Source organism: Episyrphus balteatus, chromosome 4, assembly GCF_945859705.1.
Source record: "Episyrphus balteatus chromosome 4, idEpiBalt1.1, whole genome shotgun sequence".
Classification (NCBI taxonomy): domain Eukaryota; kingdom Metazoa; phylum Arthropoda; class Insecta; order Diptera; family Syrphidae; genus Episyrphus; species Episyrphus balteatus.
In genome coordinates, this window is record NC_079137.1 from 72,289,870 (window position 1) to 72,309,352 (window position 19,483).

The 19,483-nt window shown below is 30.9% G+C and overlaps 2 protein-coding genes across 2 annotated transcripts in view; one reads left to right on the forward strand and one right to left on the reverse strand.

Moving 5' to 3' along the window:
* Nucleotides 1-19,483, forward strand: part of LOC129920268 (limbic system-associated membrane protein) — a 100,074-nt gene that overhangs the window by 75,990 nt on the left and 4,601 nt on the right. The window contains exon 7 of the mRNA XM_056001572.1: nt 10,364-10,534. Coding sequence (XP_055857547.1) covers nt 10,364-10,534 — 171 coding nt within the window. The remainder of the gene's footprint in view (nt 1-10,363; nt 10,535-19,483) is intronic.
* LOC129920269 (probable cGMP 3',5'-cyclic phosphodiesterase subunit delta) overlaps nt 1-19,483 on the reverse strand; it is a 68,399-nt gene that overhangs the window by 27,394 nt on the left and 21,522 nt on the right. The gene's annotated exons all lie outside the window — the stretch shown is intronic.

The window sequence follows — 19,483 nt, forward strand, 5'->3', positions numbered from 1 at the left end:
GAGAAAGTTATTAGTTTACGAAATTTAAATACTGAAATAAAGATACACTCTCTTTTTCTTTTATTATTTGGTATATATCTACTCGTAGTATAAGTACCTATAACTTGAGGCAAAATGTTGTTAATTGGATTCTGGGAAAAGACTTTGCGAGTATAATATCATTAGGAATGTTTTTAGTAAAACAGAAGTAAATTGAAAATAATAATGTTTTCTCTGTTTTCTCTGTTTTTTTTTTTTTTTTTTTGTATGGTTTTTTTGTTGATACAATTAAAATGAAAATATTATATTACTCTGTTTGTTGTAATTTATTTAACTAACGAGATGAGAGTATTGAAGCATGCAGATGCACGTGCAAGAATATTTTTTCTTGGAATCCTTTTTATGGTATCTATATGCCATTAAATCGTATTTTTTTTTTTTGTTAACTTTAAATCTAACCAGCTAGGTAATTTTAGTAATGGGATTTCTTTACATAACTTCTAACAATTGACTTCTAAGTATGGTTTGATTTCCTGTGGCACAAACTCAAACAAAACAAGTACCTTACTTACTTAATTTACATACTTACTAACGTCCTACGACGGCACTGCAATCAACTGTGGATTTGAACCTCAACCAAACTCGAACTAGGTCTATCTTTAAATAGCTGTTTCCAGCTAAGGTGATTGAGTACAAACACAAAAACAATGTACTAATTTCAGGTACGTTACGCATGGAATTCCCCTGTAAATGCTGCAGTTCAGAGGTCCTCCTTTCTTAAGTATTGGGCAGAAGATCCTGAGATTTGGTAGATGAGTTGGTGTATATTCCAAATCAGGGCATTGCCTGGTGCTTGAAAAAACTCGGCAATAATACCGTCAGCTTCAGCAGCTTTATTGCACTTAATCAAGGATATGACTTCTTTTACTTCGTGCAGGGACGGGGAATCAGAAATGTTGGCTTTCAAAGTTAAATGGTGCAATCTTTCTTTGGATGGGTTTTTTTGTCAACAGCGCCATAATAAAGATTGCAGAAGTGATTTCTCATTTTCAGCTCATTGGCAGCTCTGGTCTTTCACCGCCATGCTTTCTTAGAAAATTTCAAAACTTTTCCTTAATCACGAATTTGAGGACATCCATCGTAGGTAACTATATTTCGGTTCTTTTCCATACCTAGTAGAAAAAATTATACCCTTTGGTCGTGAATCCTAGGGTCGAGTTTTTCCAAATATTTTTCTTGGACACATGAAATGTCCACTTAGTTTCATTATTTCTTCAAACTCGAAACATCGAACTACCATAGATCCAATATTTCAACTCGCAACTTTCACAATTTTTTTGCTTGCATCTATAGAAAAAAAACACCCTTTCATCTTGGATACGTGAAACTCTTTTGATTCTTGTCTATCATTTCATTATCACGCTTCATTAACTTCCCTAAAGCTTTGAGAATTTCTCCTGAAATAAAATGTTTTTTATGTATTTTAGGATGGGATTCGAACTCAAATCTCTATGGTCATAGTCAATTGCACTCTAGAGATCTGATTTTTAATCCGATACGCCTAACGGTGTTTTTTTTGCTCTTTATATTCAAGTTCTCTGTAGGAAACACTTTGTCCAATCAAACTCTTCGTTTGTTTTGTCACATATCCGTTAAAATTTCCGTCAACAAACAAAAACTCCTCCTTAACAATGTTCTTGAGTAGATTGTGAATATTTAGCTAAAACTCTTACCACCTGCTTGCTCAGAACATTTCACAACTTTTCCTTAATCACCAATTTAAGGACATTAAACTTCAATAGGTTTCGATATGATCAATCTTCTGCCTTCTTTTGCTTTATAGAAAATATTTTTCTCTATGATCGTCAATTCTATATACAAGCCCATGTTTTGCCTAATATTTTCTTGTACACATTAAACTTCCACTTGGCTTTATCATTTCTTCAAACTCGAAACAATATCGAAAAAAAATCCAATATTCCAACTCTTAACTCTAGCTTTTTGAAGTTATACTTCTTATGGGAGGGTGGGTATGAAAATTTACTTTTTGACAAGAATGTCAAAGGGATTATGACGCGATCACCCTGGGTAGCAGGGCTGTCGTTTCACCTTTAGAGTACGCAGTACTTTAGTATTTAAAAATGCAGTACGTCGCAGTACGGCAAACATAAAACACACAACACGTTGCAAGTTACATGTTTCATGTGGCAAGTTGCATGTGGCAAGTTGTATGTGGCAAGTTGCATGTGGCAAATTGCGTGTGGCAAGTTGCATGTGGCAAGTTACATGTGGCAAGTTGCCAGGGTTGCAAAAAGCTAACATTTCAGCTCAGCTCACAGCTCAGCTCAAATTTGAGCTAGGTACCATAGCTTAGCTCATTTGAGCTGAGCTGAAAGTGAGCTGAGCTGAAAGTGAGCGCCCCAACTTCCAACGCCTATATCTCGGAATTTTGAAAAAAATGAAAAAAAATTTTTTGATGCCAAAAGGTAGCGGGGACTCTAACCTACATTTGGGTACAACTTCCATCCCTGTAGGTACACGCGTTCTCAAACCAGGAGAACTTAAAGGTAAAAAAAAGTTAAGCCCGATTCTGAAAAAATAGACATGATGTGGCGGTTTAACATGCAAGGCGATTTTTTAAAAATCTGACAATGTGCAAAGCGTAGGCCCATGACACAAGCTATCATTTGGCATCACTCCCAAAAATTGCTCTCAAGCGGCTTAGCTTCCAGGAGCGTTCAAAGATTCGGGGATTTTTCGAAAAAAAAATTTACCCCAACTTTTAAACACGATTTTCTCGGAATTTTGAAAAAAATCGAAAAACCGGATTATACCACTATCGGGTAGCTGAGAATATAAGCTTTCATATGGCACCACTCCCCTGTCTCTAGATCAGAGCCTTCCAACGCCTATATCGCGGAATTTTGAAGAAAATGAAAATAAAATTTTTGATGCCAAAAGGTAGCGGGGACTTTAACCTACATTTGGGTATAACTCCCATCCCTGTAGGCCCACGCGTTCTCAAACCGGGAGAACTTAAAAGTAAAAAAACAATAGACACGATTCTGAAAAAAAAGGCATGATGTGGCGGTTTAACATGGAAGGCGATTTTTTAAAAATCTGATAATGTGCAAAGCGTAGGCCCATGACACAAGCTATCATTTGGCACCACTCCCAAAAATTGCTCTCAAGCGGTTTAGCTTCCAGGAGCGTTCAAAGATTCGGGGATTTTTCAAAAAAAAATTTACCCCAACTTTCAAACGCGATTTTCTCGGAATTTTGAAAAAAGTCGTAAAACCGGATTGTAGCTCAGCTCACTTTACTTAAGCTCACCCAACAGCTCAGCTCAACCATCAGCTCAGCTGACTTTCAGCTCAGCTCAAATGAGCTGAGCTATGGTACATAGCTCAAAAGTCAGCTAGCTCAAAATTTGAGCTGAGCTCAGCTCACTTTTGAGCTTTGTAGCAACCCTGCAAGTTCCATATTGCTACTACTAGTGCTGAAGCACACACAATTCTCATAAAATAACCATATCGCACATTTTATGCTCAATTCATTTAGTTTCGTTAAGCGTATACCGTACGTTCTGAACCGCACAACATGTGTAAATTTCACAGAATAAATTGAAAACTACATGGACGCAAGGAGGACGAAAGAATTAATTTATTGTTCACTTGATAAAAATGTAAAAAAACGATGTGTGGATTAATTAATTTAATAATAGAAATTAAAAATATAAAATGAAATTCATTTACATATACTGAATGAGAAGTATAACTTCAGTCGCGTGTACATGTGTACACACACTCTTTTTTTTTCAGAAGCTGGAATCTGCTTAGCTCTGACCCGAGAATTTCTAGTTAGCTGTGCAGCTAGATTCACATTGGTGTTAATGTGTTCCATATGCCATAACTTTTTTAATCACCTTTTATGGTAAATAGATTCCCTGAAAAGGAAACTATTTTCGGAGAATTAAAATCATTTGAGAGTAACCTAAAAATAAATTCTTTTAAAAATTCGAAGAAAAACTTCACTATAAAAGCCAAGGACGTGTAACTTACTTTATTCAAGCACCTCTCTCTGCAAAATTATCCTTTTCTTTAATAATATATAATTTTTCACTTGATCCTTTTTCCATTTATCGAACATATACAACTCCATTTAAAAACATCCTTCCCTTCCTTTTCTTCTCTATATTTTTAATAATCCCATAACTCATTTGAAGCAGTATATCTTCTCTATGTCTCTCTGTGTGTTCGTTCTAATTTAAATCCTTGTAACTTTTCCATTTTACAAAACCTATATTCCCCCAAGTGCAATCTAATCTATAATATTTTCTCGAAAAAACCTACATCATTTCCCATACCCTAAAGACATTCATTTTCATTTTCCTTTTTACAAATAATACGAGAAAGACTCTATATTCACCTCTTTTATATAAACTAGAAAAAGAGAAAAAAAAAAACCCTAAACTAAATCAGATAACATGCAAAACTCATTTCTTATAAAACAAAGTCGACTTAGAAATATGCCATTTTTATAAAAGAGAGAGAGTCCTTTATTCAGGACGAAAGTAATACATTTGACTAGTTACCTACAACAAACTATCCCCCAGGGTGTCATAGAAAATATATGTCTCTATCCTCTTTCTGTCTGATATAATAAAGAAAAAAGGCTTTTACATATATAAAACAAATCCAATATGTAATTCAATAATATTTTTTAAAAATTCTAAGCATGCCTCCGAGAGACCACTAAATAAACCAAAAGGGATGACCATTTGTCTTTGTTTTCTTCAAAAAAAAACAAACAAGAAAAAAAGATATCCTTGAAACCCACCTTACACTAAAAAAAAAAAAAAAAAAACTATATCATTCACTCACAATTCCACTCGAAGCTTCAACTTTAATCCAAAATCCTTGAAAAATTCTAGAAAAAAAAGTATATTCTCTGTCAGAAGGGCAAATGGAACAAAATAAAAATGGATTCTATCTCGACTACACAATATCCTCAAAACAGCTTTTTACAATATTTATCTTTTTTTTAAGGTTTCTACTCCATTTTTTTTTTTTTGTTTCTACTTTTTTTTTTAATGGGCTTTTTTTTATCATTGAAGAATATCTTATATAGATGAACAATACTTTACTCTCAACATATTGTAGCTATTTCTCGGTGCTATTTTTAAACAAAAGAGGGAATAAATGTACTGTACCTTTATACCGAAAGGTAATATATGAGTTGAGTGTATGGGAGATAAGGAAACAGTTGCGCTAGAGTCCTTGTTGTTTTTTGTATTAGGGTAAAGTCGGGTGATATGGCACCACGGGTGATATGGCACCCTTTCAATATCTCCCACTTAATGACTTCTTTTCAAATCAAAAAGAGCAAAATAGAATTCAGTCTAACGTAAGCTTTCAGTTGATGCATTCGGATCCGCAGTAACCGTTGCCACTTAAATTTAAAAAATGGACAAACAAAAAAGTGAGTTCAATTTGAGCGAAAAGTTTTTTTGTGTAAAATTGTTGTACGTGTGGTTCCAAAAGTATTTGACGCCGGGGGTTCATTTTAACACATAAAGAACGGTAACGATTGTATTTTTGTGTTTGCTCATTGCAATAACTAAGCAAACGTGATTATTCGTGTATTTTGAAGAAAACAGAAGTGTAGTCAAATGGGGGATATGGCACCCAAAAACCTCGGGATATATGGCACCGGTGCCATTTCCCCCGCATCTACTTTTTAACCTATTTATTTTTCAACTGACAATTGTAATTTCAAAAAACTTCAGCAAACCAGGCCAAGTGGACTTAAACCCAGATCACAGCAGCCGTTGGAGCTGCGGAATGTCAAAAAAAGCAGGACCTAAGCATTTTGCGATTCCCTTCACACTTCACTACATTAAAAAGGCTTCTTAAATGATCAGAACCTAAAAGTTTGCCAAATAGCTTTCAGATTGGATGAAAAGTGCGGAATAAGGCAGTAATCATAATGTCACTTTGGGTCTCATGCTTCGTGTACGTCTTTCAACAACACATGCAACAAGTGTCACAAAAAAATATCAAGAAGATATAGGGTGCCATATCACCCTCGATTAGGTGCCATATCACCCTCCATTTTTTCAGTCATGTTTTTTTTAATGTTTTTTATTTTTGCAAAAAATAACAAGAAATTATCTTCGAATTACACTTATGTACCTATTTTGTGTTTAAGAAATAGTTTTAATATAAATCTGCTTTTGTTTGAAATAGATATCTTCTTTATTTCTCAAGTAATAACGAAAAACGAAAATGGGTGCCATATCCCCCGACTTTACCCTATTATGTATTGCAACAACATGTGAGTGGGTTTAAGTTTTTTTGTATTTTATTTCGAAATAAATAGCAATCCTTGGAAACATAGTAAAACTTAAGCTTTGGAGATAGTTCTTTTTTGCTGCTTTTATTAGGTACTTTAAGGTAATTTCCCGTAGATAGTAAGCTTGAAACACATAGAACGTAAAAGAGCTAATTTTTACGAATCAAAACTGCGACTCAAATTAGTGACTCAAGTCAACAAGTAAAATCAATTTTTAGACTTATATATGCGGCTTAAGTCTGTGACTCAAATTTGCAAAAATTTCAGACTCAAGTCTGATACTCAAAATGGCGAATTCCACTCTAATCTGCCATACAAATCTGCGACTCAAATTGGTGGTTACTCAAATCTGGAACTCTAATTTACGGCTTAAATCTGTAGGTATGTTAAGTCTACTACTCATGACTAATGACAGTGGCCCAAATTAAAGACTCAAATTAGCGACTCAAATCTGTGACAAATCTACGAGACAAATCTCGGCCTCAAGTTGGCGAATCAAGTCTGTGAGTCAAATAATCATGTTAAGTCTACGACTCAAGCATGTGACTCAAGTCTGAGGCTCAAGTTAGCTACTCAAACCTGCAACTCAGATTTATGACTAAAATCTACGACTTAAATATGTGACTCAAATCTTTGCCTCAAATTTACGTTTCAAATCTGTGACTCAAATTTTCAAATTTGCTACCTTGATCTCCTTGATCTGAGAAACAATTCAGCGACTTAAATCTGCAAATCTACGACCCAAAATTGTGACTCAACTCTGCAACTCAAATTTATCACTCAAATTCACGACTCAAATCTGGGACTTAATTCTGCGACCCAAAGCTACAGTTTAAATCTGTGACTACGACTCAAGTCTGTTGCTTAAGTTTACAACTTAAAGGTGCTCAAATGTGTAATCCACGATTAAAATCTGAGAATCAAGTCTGCGACTTAAATTTGTGAATCAAATCTGCGACTCAAAACTGTGACTCAACTCTGCGACTCAAATGTGGTACTCAATTCTGGGACCCAAATCTTCAGTTAAAACCTGTGACTCAAATCAGCGATTCAAGTATTGGATTTAAATATTCAAATCAAATTTGAGACCCAAGTTTGTAAATAAAAACAGTGACTCAATTTTGTGACTCAACTCTGCGACTCAAAATTTAAACTCAAAACTACGACTCAAATCTGTTAATTAAGACTTCAACTCAAATTTTCGACTCAAGCATGATATTCAATTTCAGTGTTGTGCCGGTTTTTTACATCTAAAAACTCGATGTAAAAAACTTGAAAATTTCATGTAAAAAACTCACTGATGTGAAAAAAGGTAAAAAATGAAATTTCATGAGAAAGTCAAAACAAAAAATTAAATGATTGAATTCTTTTAAGTTTTTTTTCCAGCTATTTGAAGAAAAATAAAAACACTACAATTTTTGAACGATGGTTAGATAGGGGAAAATGGTTAATTTCGTCCAACCGTAAAATAAATGTGAATTAATTTCTTCGACCTTTCAAATGTTAATGAACTTGCTCCAATTTTAAATGTTGAGCAATTGCGGGCAAATTTAATAACCTACAAGCTAATTTGTAAAGGTTACCGCGTTTCATTTCACCCGTGGTCTAAAAAAACATAATCTTTTAAAATGTACCCACTTTTTTGCTTTAAATTTTGCGAATCTTCAATGCCCTCTCCTGACACATTTCTTAGAGGAAAGTAAATGGATACAAAAAATAATACGAAAAAAGAGCATAATCGGTGTTCTGAAAGGTTTTCAATAAATTTAGTATTCGATTTGAGGAGTACAAAATTCAACGGGTTGGGGTCGAAATTCTGTATGGGCCAAAATTCGGATTCCAAAATTCTGTATTCCAAAATTCTGTATTTTAAAATTCTGTAAATTCAAAATTCTGTATTTTAAAATTCTGTAAATTCATAATTCTGTATTCTAAAATTCTGTAAACACAAAATTTTGGATTTCAAAATTCTGTATTCCAAAATTCTGTACTCCAAAATTCTGTAAATGATAAAAGAAAAATTGTTTTGATAATGAAAAAAGTGCGCACTTTTTTCATTATCAAAACAATTTATCTTTTATCATTTACAGAATTTTGGATAATATTAAATCATTAAAACCTAATAAAGGCAAGGATAAATTGTGTGTCAATGGTTTTATGTTTAATAACGAAGAAAGATCAACTTAAAAAAAAACATGGAAAATGAAAATATTTTTTTTAATGAAAAATCTCTGAAAATTTTTCGGAAAATAGGGTACTTTACTCAAATTAGTCATGCACTTAGTAACTCCATTCGAATTTTGTCGAAAAAATTTGAATTTTTTGAGAAAAATGAAATTCAAGCCAGCAGAACACGAAAAAGCCAGCAGAACATGAAAATCTCGGAAAATTCATCGGAAAATGGAGCGCTTAATTCAAATTAGTCGAACATTCAACTATTTATGTCCAATTTTTTCGAAAAAGTGGAATTTTTTGAAAAAAAAAAAAAACAAATTCAAGTTAGTAGAACATGAATTTGTATGGAAAATGAAAATATGTTTTTTAATGGAAAATCTCGGAAATTTTTTTCAAAAATTGGGTACTTAACTCAAATTAGTTAAGCACTTAATTATTCAAGATAATTTGAAAAAAAATTTTTTTTTCGAAAATAACAGAAAAAAAATTATTTTTGAAAAAAAAAAATTTTTTTGAATTTTTTTTTGGCACCTAAATATTATACCTAACCCGAATTTTTTACTAACAGTTTAAGGCATTTTCTGGCAATTGCTCTGCTAACTTTAAATCGAGTTAGCAGAACATTAAGTTTTTCCAAAAGTAGGGGAGCACTTGATATAATTTTGGGGTACTTGCTCTGCTTACTTAAGGGACATGTTTTAATGTAGAGATTTAGAATTACAGAACTTTTAAAAGCAGAATATTGGATTTGCAGAGTTTTGAAAAACAGAATTTTGGATTTACAGAATTTTGAAATACAGAATTATAGAAAAGCAGAATAATGGAATACAGAATTATGTTCATACAGAATTTTTTCTTCAGATACAGAATTTTGGTCATACAGAATTTTGGAATACAGAATAACGACCCGTTCCCTTCAGATACAGAATTTTGGTCATACAGAATTTTGGAATACAGAATAACGACCCGTTCCCAATTCAACTCTTCGAAGTTTATTGTTTGTGGAACTGACATTTTATAACCTGTTTTCACTAGAGTCCAAATGAGATTATTTCGAATGTCAAAGGAAATTTCTTCCAAATGAAATAACTATAATTTATATTATAACCGTTTATTAGAATTCAATGTCGTAAAATGAAGTGTTCTTTGAATGGCAACCTGTCAAAATGAATTCGTTTTTTAAGTTATATACCGTTTTATACCATTTTTTACGTTTTTACATTTTTTTACACATTTATTTACCATTTTTTACGGTTTTTTACACAAAAAAAAATGTAAAAAACAGTCTTTTACACGAAATCGCCCAATTTTGCTAATCAAATCTGTTTTTTAAGTCTAAGTATCGAATCTATTACACAAGACTTGAAAATAGTGTACCCTTCATAACTGGTACAGTTTTTCATGATTTTTTTTATAATCCTTAAGTTAAAATATCATCACAGTATTCTGAGAGTAATTCACAAAATATAAAAATAAAACTCTCCAAAACAATCGTTTTATTTTTTTTAACAATAAGGCTTTACAGTACGATAGGGAGGAAAGAGAGAAAAAAAAAAGAGAAAGAGCATATAGATAGCACTTACTGGCAGTTAACCAGCCATTTCTGGGACAATAGTTACATCCTGTGCATACAACGCGGCCAAACATTGCAATTGCACATCAAACACTTCTCAACATAAAGCATCATTGAGTGGATTCTTGAATGAAGCAAAAAAGCATTTACATTTTTATCATCGAGAATGTCCTCTTTTCATGCAATCCCCATTTACCCCCTCTTCTGTAGAAAACTGTGATAGAGTGAATCAAGTTTTTTTTTCTCATTTTTCTTTTTTTTTTTATTCTATCTTTTGAATAGATGAACGAAACGTATCAGCATCCTGGCAAGTGGCACGAGTTCCACATCAAACCGATACCAATAAGGACCGATGCCAGCCATTTTATAATGTCGTATGTCATAAAAAATTTAGAACATAATGCTGTGTACGAGACGATTGTGCAGGCGAAAAATCGATATGGATGGAATGAGGTGAGTAAATAGAGGAGTGGAGACGTATAACCTTTTTTTTTTGCGCATTTAAATATTTGATCAGGATTTTTTTTTTCTTTTTTTTTGTTTTTGTCTGTGTTGTTATCCTTTTTTTTCATTTTATTTTTATTTTAATCGAAGTTTTCAACACTATATAGAGAGAGTACAGAGCTCAAACTCAAACCCGAGAACAACACATGAAAGGTGTGTTGAAAAGTCATTTGAAGTGGGACATGTGTGTCCGGCAGATTATTTGAATTTGTATGAGTTTTTTTTTTACGTTTTTGTATTTTTTTGAACTTGTCCATGCAATTTGGATGCGAATTTAGATGTTTTGTATACCCTAACATACCAGGGAATAGCTTGATATTTTTTTTTTTTACAGTATTTTTGTTGTTTAAAGTATTCATAAGCTACTATACAACCTTTTTTTGGATAACGTCAAATGGGATGCTGTTTTTTTGGAGAATTTTAAATGATTACGTGTGGATTATGTCATTGAAGGAAATTTTTTTTTCCTGTTTGTTTATTTTAGTATAGTGAATTTGTGAAAAAAAAAGAGAGAGATTTTGACAAGCGGTTTTGAAGGCTTTAGTGTTGTTTGGAAATATATAATACCAATGGAATTAATTAAAATTTTAAAGCTTGCACGCTGATTGGAGAGCAAATCAATTAAAACTATTTGAATAAGATTTTTGTTTTTCCTTTTTTTTTTGTTAATTTAGTGATTGATAAATAGAATTTTGTTTTTAAAAGTTCAGTTTTAGGCAAATAAGTTGAGTCCTTTGGTGAAAACAATGAATGCAAACAAATCTGAATCGCTTTCAGTTGGGATTTTTGTTCAAAACAATATAATTTGTTTGCTATTATTTTGGTGCTTGTTGACTTCATTGCAATTTTAGTCAATTAATGAACGCTTTTTAGATGCGTAGAAATTACTTTAACAACATTACGTTGACATTATATTTTAAAGACCTCTTCTAAAAAATGTGGTTGGTTCTTTAGGTCTTTAAAGTCCTTAAATATTCTCAAAAAGTGTGATCTGAACTACAAAATTAAAAAAAATTGAATATGTTTGCAAATTGACAATTCAGTAAAAAATGTTACACATACGCCACAGTTACCCACGTCGGTATTTTGTTGTTATTTCTAATATAGTCATTGGGGAACTATCTATGTTTTTCGAGTGTTTATTCTCACGATTAGTGCGATTTCTGTACATCGAGGATGAGCTCGATCCATAATAAAATTTAAAAATCCACAAAAATAGATTTCATTCAATAAAATAAATCTTATGAGACGAAAACCACGTTGCAAACAGTTAATTTTCACTATGTGAAAATGTTGGAAAAGCAGTTGGTACCTAACTTCAAACATGTTATTTGTTTTCGCTAGTTTAATTGGTTACAAAACGCCATACCTACTTTATAGTACAAGGGTTATGCACGTACCGAGCTCAATTGAAGACAAGTTCCTAATTTTATACAAACTTTGGAAAATTTGTATTTTCTTGGAATGTCAATTGATTTAAAAAATCATAATACTTTTCAAAAATTATTATTAACGGTACCTGCCTTTTTTATCTAAATCTCTTCCAAAGAATTAAATATTCAAATTTAACGAAAATTTTTAAACAAAATACGCATTTAAATAGTTTTTAAATAAATCAAAGATAACGTTTTGAAAAAAATTAAATTTTTGGATCTTTGCGACTTTTAATCTTACATTTTACTTGGACTAGAGTCTTAAGATGGATTTTAATTTTGAAGTGACAATGTGCCAGGGAACATTTGAAACCAGTGATGTTATATGAATTTGCATCAAAGACAGTCGCACTAACTTGCTCTTATAGTAAAATTTTTTTGTGGTTAAAAATTCAGAAAAGAATAGTTTTTAAAAAGAAAAAAACTTAAATAAGAAAAAAACATCTTTTAAAAGATTATTTATGCTAACCAAAAAATTTTCAATTTTTTTTCTATGGAAATCATAAATAAAATGCACGACTGGGGCCGCACGTACTTGCTCTTGCAGTTCAAAGCACTTTTATGTTAGCTTACTTGTAGATTATAAGAGCTGCCTCTATATAATTTTTTAAGAAATTTGGTTGATGTAGGGGAAGAGCCGACATGGAGGCCAAATGTTAGTTAAGAAAATTTTTTTTTTTTTATTTGACTTAACTTTTTTGAGAAAAACTAAAAACGCAGTTTTATGCAAAATTTAATCAAAATCATAAGAGCCATTTTTGAGAAAATTGCAATAACTCCATAATGATGTACGGGAAGAGCCGACATCCGCGATTTAAAAAAATGTAAAGACCACATTTCCACTATCCGTATTTTTTGAGGAAAACTAAAAACGCAGTTATGTTAAAACTATGTATAGCATTACGTGTTTTAAATTTAATCAAAATCGTTAGAGCCGTTTTCGAGAAAATTGAAATAACTCGAAAATTATGAAAAAACTATCTGTACCAAATTTCACGAAAATCTGTCGAGCCGTTTAGGCTGCAGCTACTTGTACAGATGGACGCACGGACGCACAGACCGACGGACGTCATGACGAAACCCACTTTTTTGGACTTCTCGACTATCGTAATGTTAGTTTTGATTAAAACCTCGAAATTTTTTTTTGACACGAAACCAATACTTGCCCTATAGAGCAGTAAAAATCATCAAATAAAAATTGTTCAAATATTTTTCAAAAAAAATATATAAAATGCCATTTTTAAGAAATTATTATTTTTTTATTTGACGTGTTATACTAAACCAAAATTTCAAGAAAAAATCTGCCCGATTTCAAAAAATTGATTTAAAAAAATCAAATCAAAAAAATAAAAATGAACTCGAACGCTCAAAAATGTTCGTTAAAATCAGTTTAATTATTAAGTTAAAATTCAGGAATCAAGAAAACCGGAAAAAATGTTACTGCATCTTGATTCTGCATCTAGCATCTTGATTCTTCTCACTTTCTATTCAAAACACGTATCTTAAAGAATCCGTGATGTTAATCTTTAACAGGATCATACTGACTTACTATCAACTAAGTCAACGCCGAAAAATCAATATTATGTTGGATTTAATGAATTGATAAACTTCTATGATTTTTAATCATTGAATGCCATAAAAATAATTTTGGCAACTGAACTGAACTTAAACTGAAAAAACTAAAGTACCAATAAGCCAAAATAATCAACGGAAACAAGGAGGAAAACAAAAAAACTATTTTAAAAATAAACAGTTTTGTTTTTTTTAATCTGATTGCTCGGTGTTTTTTTTTTTTTTTAAGTTAAGACTGAAAATTCTCTACTTTGATTAATTCTTAGGGAAGAATTTCATTTTATTTATGTACGTGCTAAGCATTTCATTTGGTTTTTCCTCATATTCCCTTCGAGTATAATAATGAAATTGAGAATTTTAAAATAAGGTAACATTTCAAAAATTTATGAAACCATAACCATTATGTTGTCTTCAATGAATAATGTAGAAGAAGAGGATTTTAAAACTCGTCTTACATAATTTTTTTTGTTTTTGTTCAATTTTTCCCAATTATTATTTTTTTTTTTTTTTCTTAATGTTGTCTTCAATGAATATAATTCCCAATAAGGCCCATTTTACTCACACTCTATTAAATTTAAAATCTCCATTTAAAAAGGGAAATTTTAAAATTTGTATTCGATTTGACAGATTTTAAATTTTAAGTGGGGACTTTAAATATAATGGATAGTGAATAAAATGGGCCTTAGAATTAAAACTTAAATTTAAACTTATTTACAATAAGTGCGGACAACAATTAACAAAGTAATGAGTTTTATTTAAGATTTAACTTTCCTTAGTTTTACTCCATCGGCCAAAGCAACGAATCCTTTCAAGCTTAATGTACAAGTTGCAAGAAGAATGTCTTTTTTCCAACGATAAATATTTGTTGTGGTATTAAGTGTAACTTAATAACTTACTGCCTTTTTAATTTTTTCTCCGATATTACTTTAAAAGTTCGAGTCTTGCACTCATATAATTATTTATAAAATACTAAAACAAATACTTCAACCTCAATCACACTGATTACGCACCATTGCAATATGGCATTAGAATAGATTGTATTTAGCCAATATCTAGTTCATTTGATGATTAAACGTTTAATTTTTGTTTATATAAATTACTCGTTTCAGATCATTCAACTCTCCTATATTTTTTTCCAAAATAACCACAAAAACTCACCCAAAAAAATTTTACGTCTAAAATGGTTTTGTTAGTTCAGGCTGGGAAAATGGTTTTAGGTTTTAATACTTTTTTTTTTTTGTATTTGTGTCTGTGGTAACAATCAATGGTTATATATAGCCAGATTAACAAAAAAAATACCAACATATTAAAAAAACCAAACAGAAACAGAAAAAAAAAATTGGTAAAAATACCCTCAAAAGAAAAATAAATGTATATCCGTTCAGGTTATAGTCACTCATACGCCCCAGTGACCAGATAACATGAGGATTTGCCATTTATATTCGGAGTGGGTGCATGTTTCCGCTTGTTGTATAGATTCGTAGTTGTTTGTTTTTAACTTTTTTTTTTTTATTTTGTATTCCCTTTCTTTCTTCCTGTATGTCGTCCTGGAAAATCCTTGTTGGGAATAAAACATACAGCCAGTGGGTATAGGTAGGAGGTGTGCATCGGTGTTCCTATTTTTATAAATGAAAAAGGAAATATACCTTTATGGATGTATGATTAAATGTCCAGTTGGGAATATTCAGGTTTTCATGGGAAAAATTTTGGTATCCTTTTGTAGATTTTTTTCTTTTTTATATCATAGCTATCCTCAGAGACAAGATAAAATAGGAGGATTAGTTAAGCCACGTGTTGTTTTATGATTTTTTTTTTTTTACTTTGTCTGTTTTTGTTTTGTTTTATTTAGGGAGTTAAAACGATTGACAGCTTGTCTGGATTTCAGGTCATATGTGCGAGCGGGGATTTCGTAAGGGAAAACAACGACACACACTGATTGATGTTCTTTGTTTGTGTGTGTTTGTGTGTCTATGGAGTATTATAGTGAATAGGATATGAATATGTATATTTTTGTTGGATAAATAAAAACTATTTTCTATTTGAGAAAAGAGGAGTATTCTTTTTGATCTATAACAAGTAAGAGGAAGAGGATTTATTGTGTTTCTGGTTCCTGGTAGTAAAATAGATAGAAAGTGACTTTTTGTTTTTTTGTATATGTGATTTTTTCGATAAATTTGTTTCCTAGACATATAAAAGACTGATGAGTCCTGACAACATGTTCGTGAGATAGTTCTGACGGATAAGAAACAAATTGAGAAGTTATATTGGCAATTTGGGATAAAAATGTGTTTCACAAAAACTTTTTTCAGATTTTTTTTAGGATTAAAAGGACCTGGGTTTGGTATTTTCGTAAACAAAAAACTACGTTTGGAAAGAAGATACAAAATATCGTTAAAGTCTACATCAAGTTTTTTTATTTCCAATTTGATTGGAACTAGAAATTTGTTTTTTATTTTTATTTTAAGATTTTAGGATTTTTAACTTTAAAAATAGTAACAAACATTAACATGATCTCCAAAATGTTAAAAAAAAGCGACATATTATAATGATCCGTATATGTATATATTTTATGATTTAATTCCCATGGGATTATTTTTTAATTTGGTTAAAGGATTAACTGTTTTTTTTTATTTCAATAGATTATGGAAAATGCTTTATACACTTTAGACTTATATGTGATACGTCCAATCGTCCATATTCTCAAACGAATGCGTCTAAAAGAAAGTTATTCGGACAAGAGACAAAACCAATCAACATTTTTTAGAAGATTTTACATGTTTTGTAGAAAAAAATTTTTCTCACATACCTACAAAATTCTCTTCTATCAAAAATCTTAAATCAACGCTCTTTGTTGAAAAAAAAAACTGTTTTTGAAAGAGTCAATATCAAAGCACAAAAAATGGAATGAATTCACTTTTTGACGGTCGAAATTGCCCACAACAATCCTTGTACTAAAAATATTGCTTAAAGCATTTTTCAATTTCGACGAAATTGAAGTTGTTTAAAAAGCAAAATCTTGAAAACCGACTTGGTTTTTGGTTCTGATTATTGGAGATTTTATGAGCTTTTTACGGAATCGTTTAAACCAAAATTTAATTTTGAATTTCTAAAAACACCATAAATTAGAAAAATCGGTTCTTTCTGACGTTTTAATGTATTTTTGATAATGTTGCGTTCCACACTTTTGTCCCAAAACTTAGGATGTTCATTGCGTCATAACTGAAAAAAATTGTGCTCAAAATCAGAACTTAAAGATTTGACGCTTTGTTAAGGTTTTCGCGGTTTGTTACAGACATAATTATAAGATATTTTCGGATTAGCCGCGTTTTTAATAAAGAAAGTACTTTTGTACTCACCCAAAACGTTTCGCATCAAGATTCATTGAGCATGGTCACAGGGAAACTGCTATAGATTGACACATTCAAAATAAATTCACTTGATTTTAAATTTCGTGAGAGCATCAAAAATTTTGGAAAATTGTTTAACATTTTTTTTTTCCAATATAATGAAAAAAAATCCAAAATAATGCTTTAAAACTGTTATTGGTAAAAGTGAATCATAGTAAAATCGTGTTTTGAGAAAAATGTATCCTGCAAAATTAATTAATTTTTTAATGTTTTCCTTTATTTGTAATAAAATAAACTTTGACAATTTATTATATATGTATATGTAGGTACATACGTACAAAAAATATATTTTTTTTTAAGTAACACTTTTTGAAGTAACGAAATGCTCCAATATCTTCTTTAAAAATACTGGGTTTTATGGTTTTTCTATAGTTTCTATGGCCAGAACTGAACGAAATTGAAATTAGGACACTGAAGGCACAAACTTTCCAATACAAAAATAATTATCGTTCGCTCAGTCCAAAGTTATGAGGTAATAAACTAAAAAAAAAACACATACCGCGACATTAAGTCCACCACGTTTAAGCGTTAATTTTTAATTAAAACTTGATGAAAAGTTTGGCTAGGTGAATATCGAATTTAGGAGATAAGTTTGCAAACACTTGTTAACTCTTGATAAAGAGTTTTCTGCCTCTAAAGAAGTTTTTCATTGCAATAAATCCCATCTATTAGTCTTTTTCCTAATTATAAAAAGTAACCATTTTTCATGGAATGTCCCTGCAAACCAAAACAAGAGATTTATTGTTGGCATTATTTTAAGAAGGAATATTTATTTTTTAGGATTATCTACATTAGGGTGTGTCAAAAAAATCGAGATTCTTTTTTTGGGTTGGGATCAAAATTCTGCCGGGGTCAAAATTCTTTTGTCAAAATTCTGCTTTCAAAATTCTGATTTTCAAAATTCTGTTTTTCAAAATTCTGTTTTTCAAAATTCTGCTTTTCATAATTCTGTTTTTCAAAATTCTGCAAAAAATTAAAAAGGGTTTGGAAAATGTTAAAAAGCGCGCGCTTTTTAACATTTTCCAAACCCTTTTTTAATTTTTTGCAGAATTCTGTAAAATCATCTTCTTGAAAAATGATCTGCTTATTTGATTTCCTTTAGTAGTTTGTCATTCTTTGAATGCATATTAATTTCTGTTTTATAAATGAATAAATTTGAAAATATTAAGAAAAGGTTTTTAATTCAAAATTTTTTAATTTATCAAATAAAGATGAATATTCAAAAATTTGAATAAGAAAAGGAATATTTTGCATCAAACAACATCGGTTCCAATAATTTATAGAATTTATTTAAAGAAAATCAGTCTATGCATTTTAAAAAATATTTGCGACACTTAAACAAAAAAATTTAGGAAAGTACCAATGTTGAATTACATTAATGAGGTGTATTTTTCTTTAGTCAACGCATATGCTATAAAAAAAAAAAAAACAGAATTGGCAGAATTTTTTTGGTTAAATATAATAATGGCAGAATTTTGAAAAGCAGAATAGAAAAAAAACAGAATTTTGAAAAACAGAATTTTCGTTAAAAAACCAGAATTTTGAAAAGCAGATCCCTCTTTTTTTTATTTCATACTCCGAAAATCGATTGCTGCACACCCTTAGAATATACTCACCAAATATGAACTCATTATATTAATGGAAAGGTCATCCGCTTCGCAATTTTCCATTTTTACATAAATCTTCTAGGTAGGAAATTGAACGCCCTACAAAAAAGGCCTTGTACACTATTTGAGGTCCCAAAATCGCTATAATCTTTAAAAATTCGGTTTTTGTTCTTAATCTTGTAACAAATTGAAAAATTATAATAATAAAACGGGAAAGACATATTCTTATAGGAAACAGATTGCTCCACAAAAAAAGGTTATAAATACTTTTTTCATTAATCTAACCATTTAAAAGATATTGGAGGTCAAAGTTTAAAAAAAATTAATAAGCATTTTTTCAAAATGTTCTAATTCACTGAAAAGACAAATTAACCAAGACAACGGCGTATACAAGGGGGGGGTCACGGGGTCATGACCCCCCCCCCCCCCCCCCCCAAGAACTCAGAACTTAAAAAAGAGTTTGTTATGTGATACTGAAATCTCTTGAGTAAGATTATTTTCAAAATGTTGAAGTTTTAGAACATGAACGAAAATTAAAAGTAAAAAAAATTTTTGGTATTCAAACAAACTATTTTACCATATTATTTTGGGGATGTGGTCATATTTTTTAGCGAACGCTATGCTGGATTAGGATTATTTTGATTCGTTCGATAATATTATTTGAGCTGTGCTGTAGAGTTTTGTATGGAAACAAAATCCGGATAAGTATTATATTCAAAGCTTTTTAAACGAAATTGAATATGGTAGGTACACAAAAATAATATCTTAAGGGCAAGACACTGCTTACCAGCAAATAAAAGAAGCAGCCATATCTTCTATTTTTTTATATGATGAAGTAAATAAAATATGTTTTAAATAGGGAAGCTTTCTGTGGCCTTG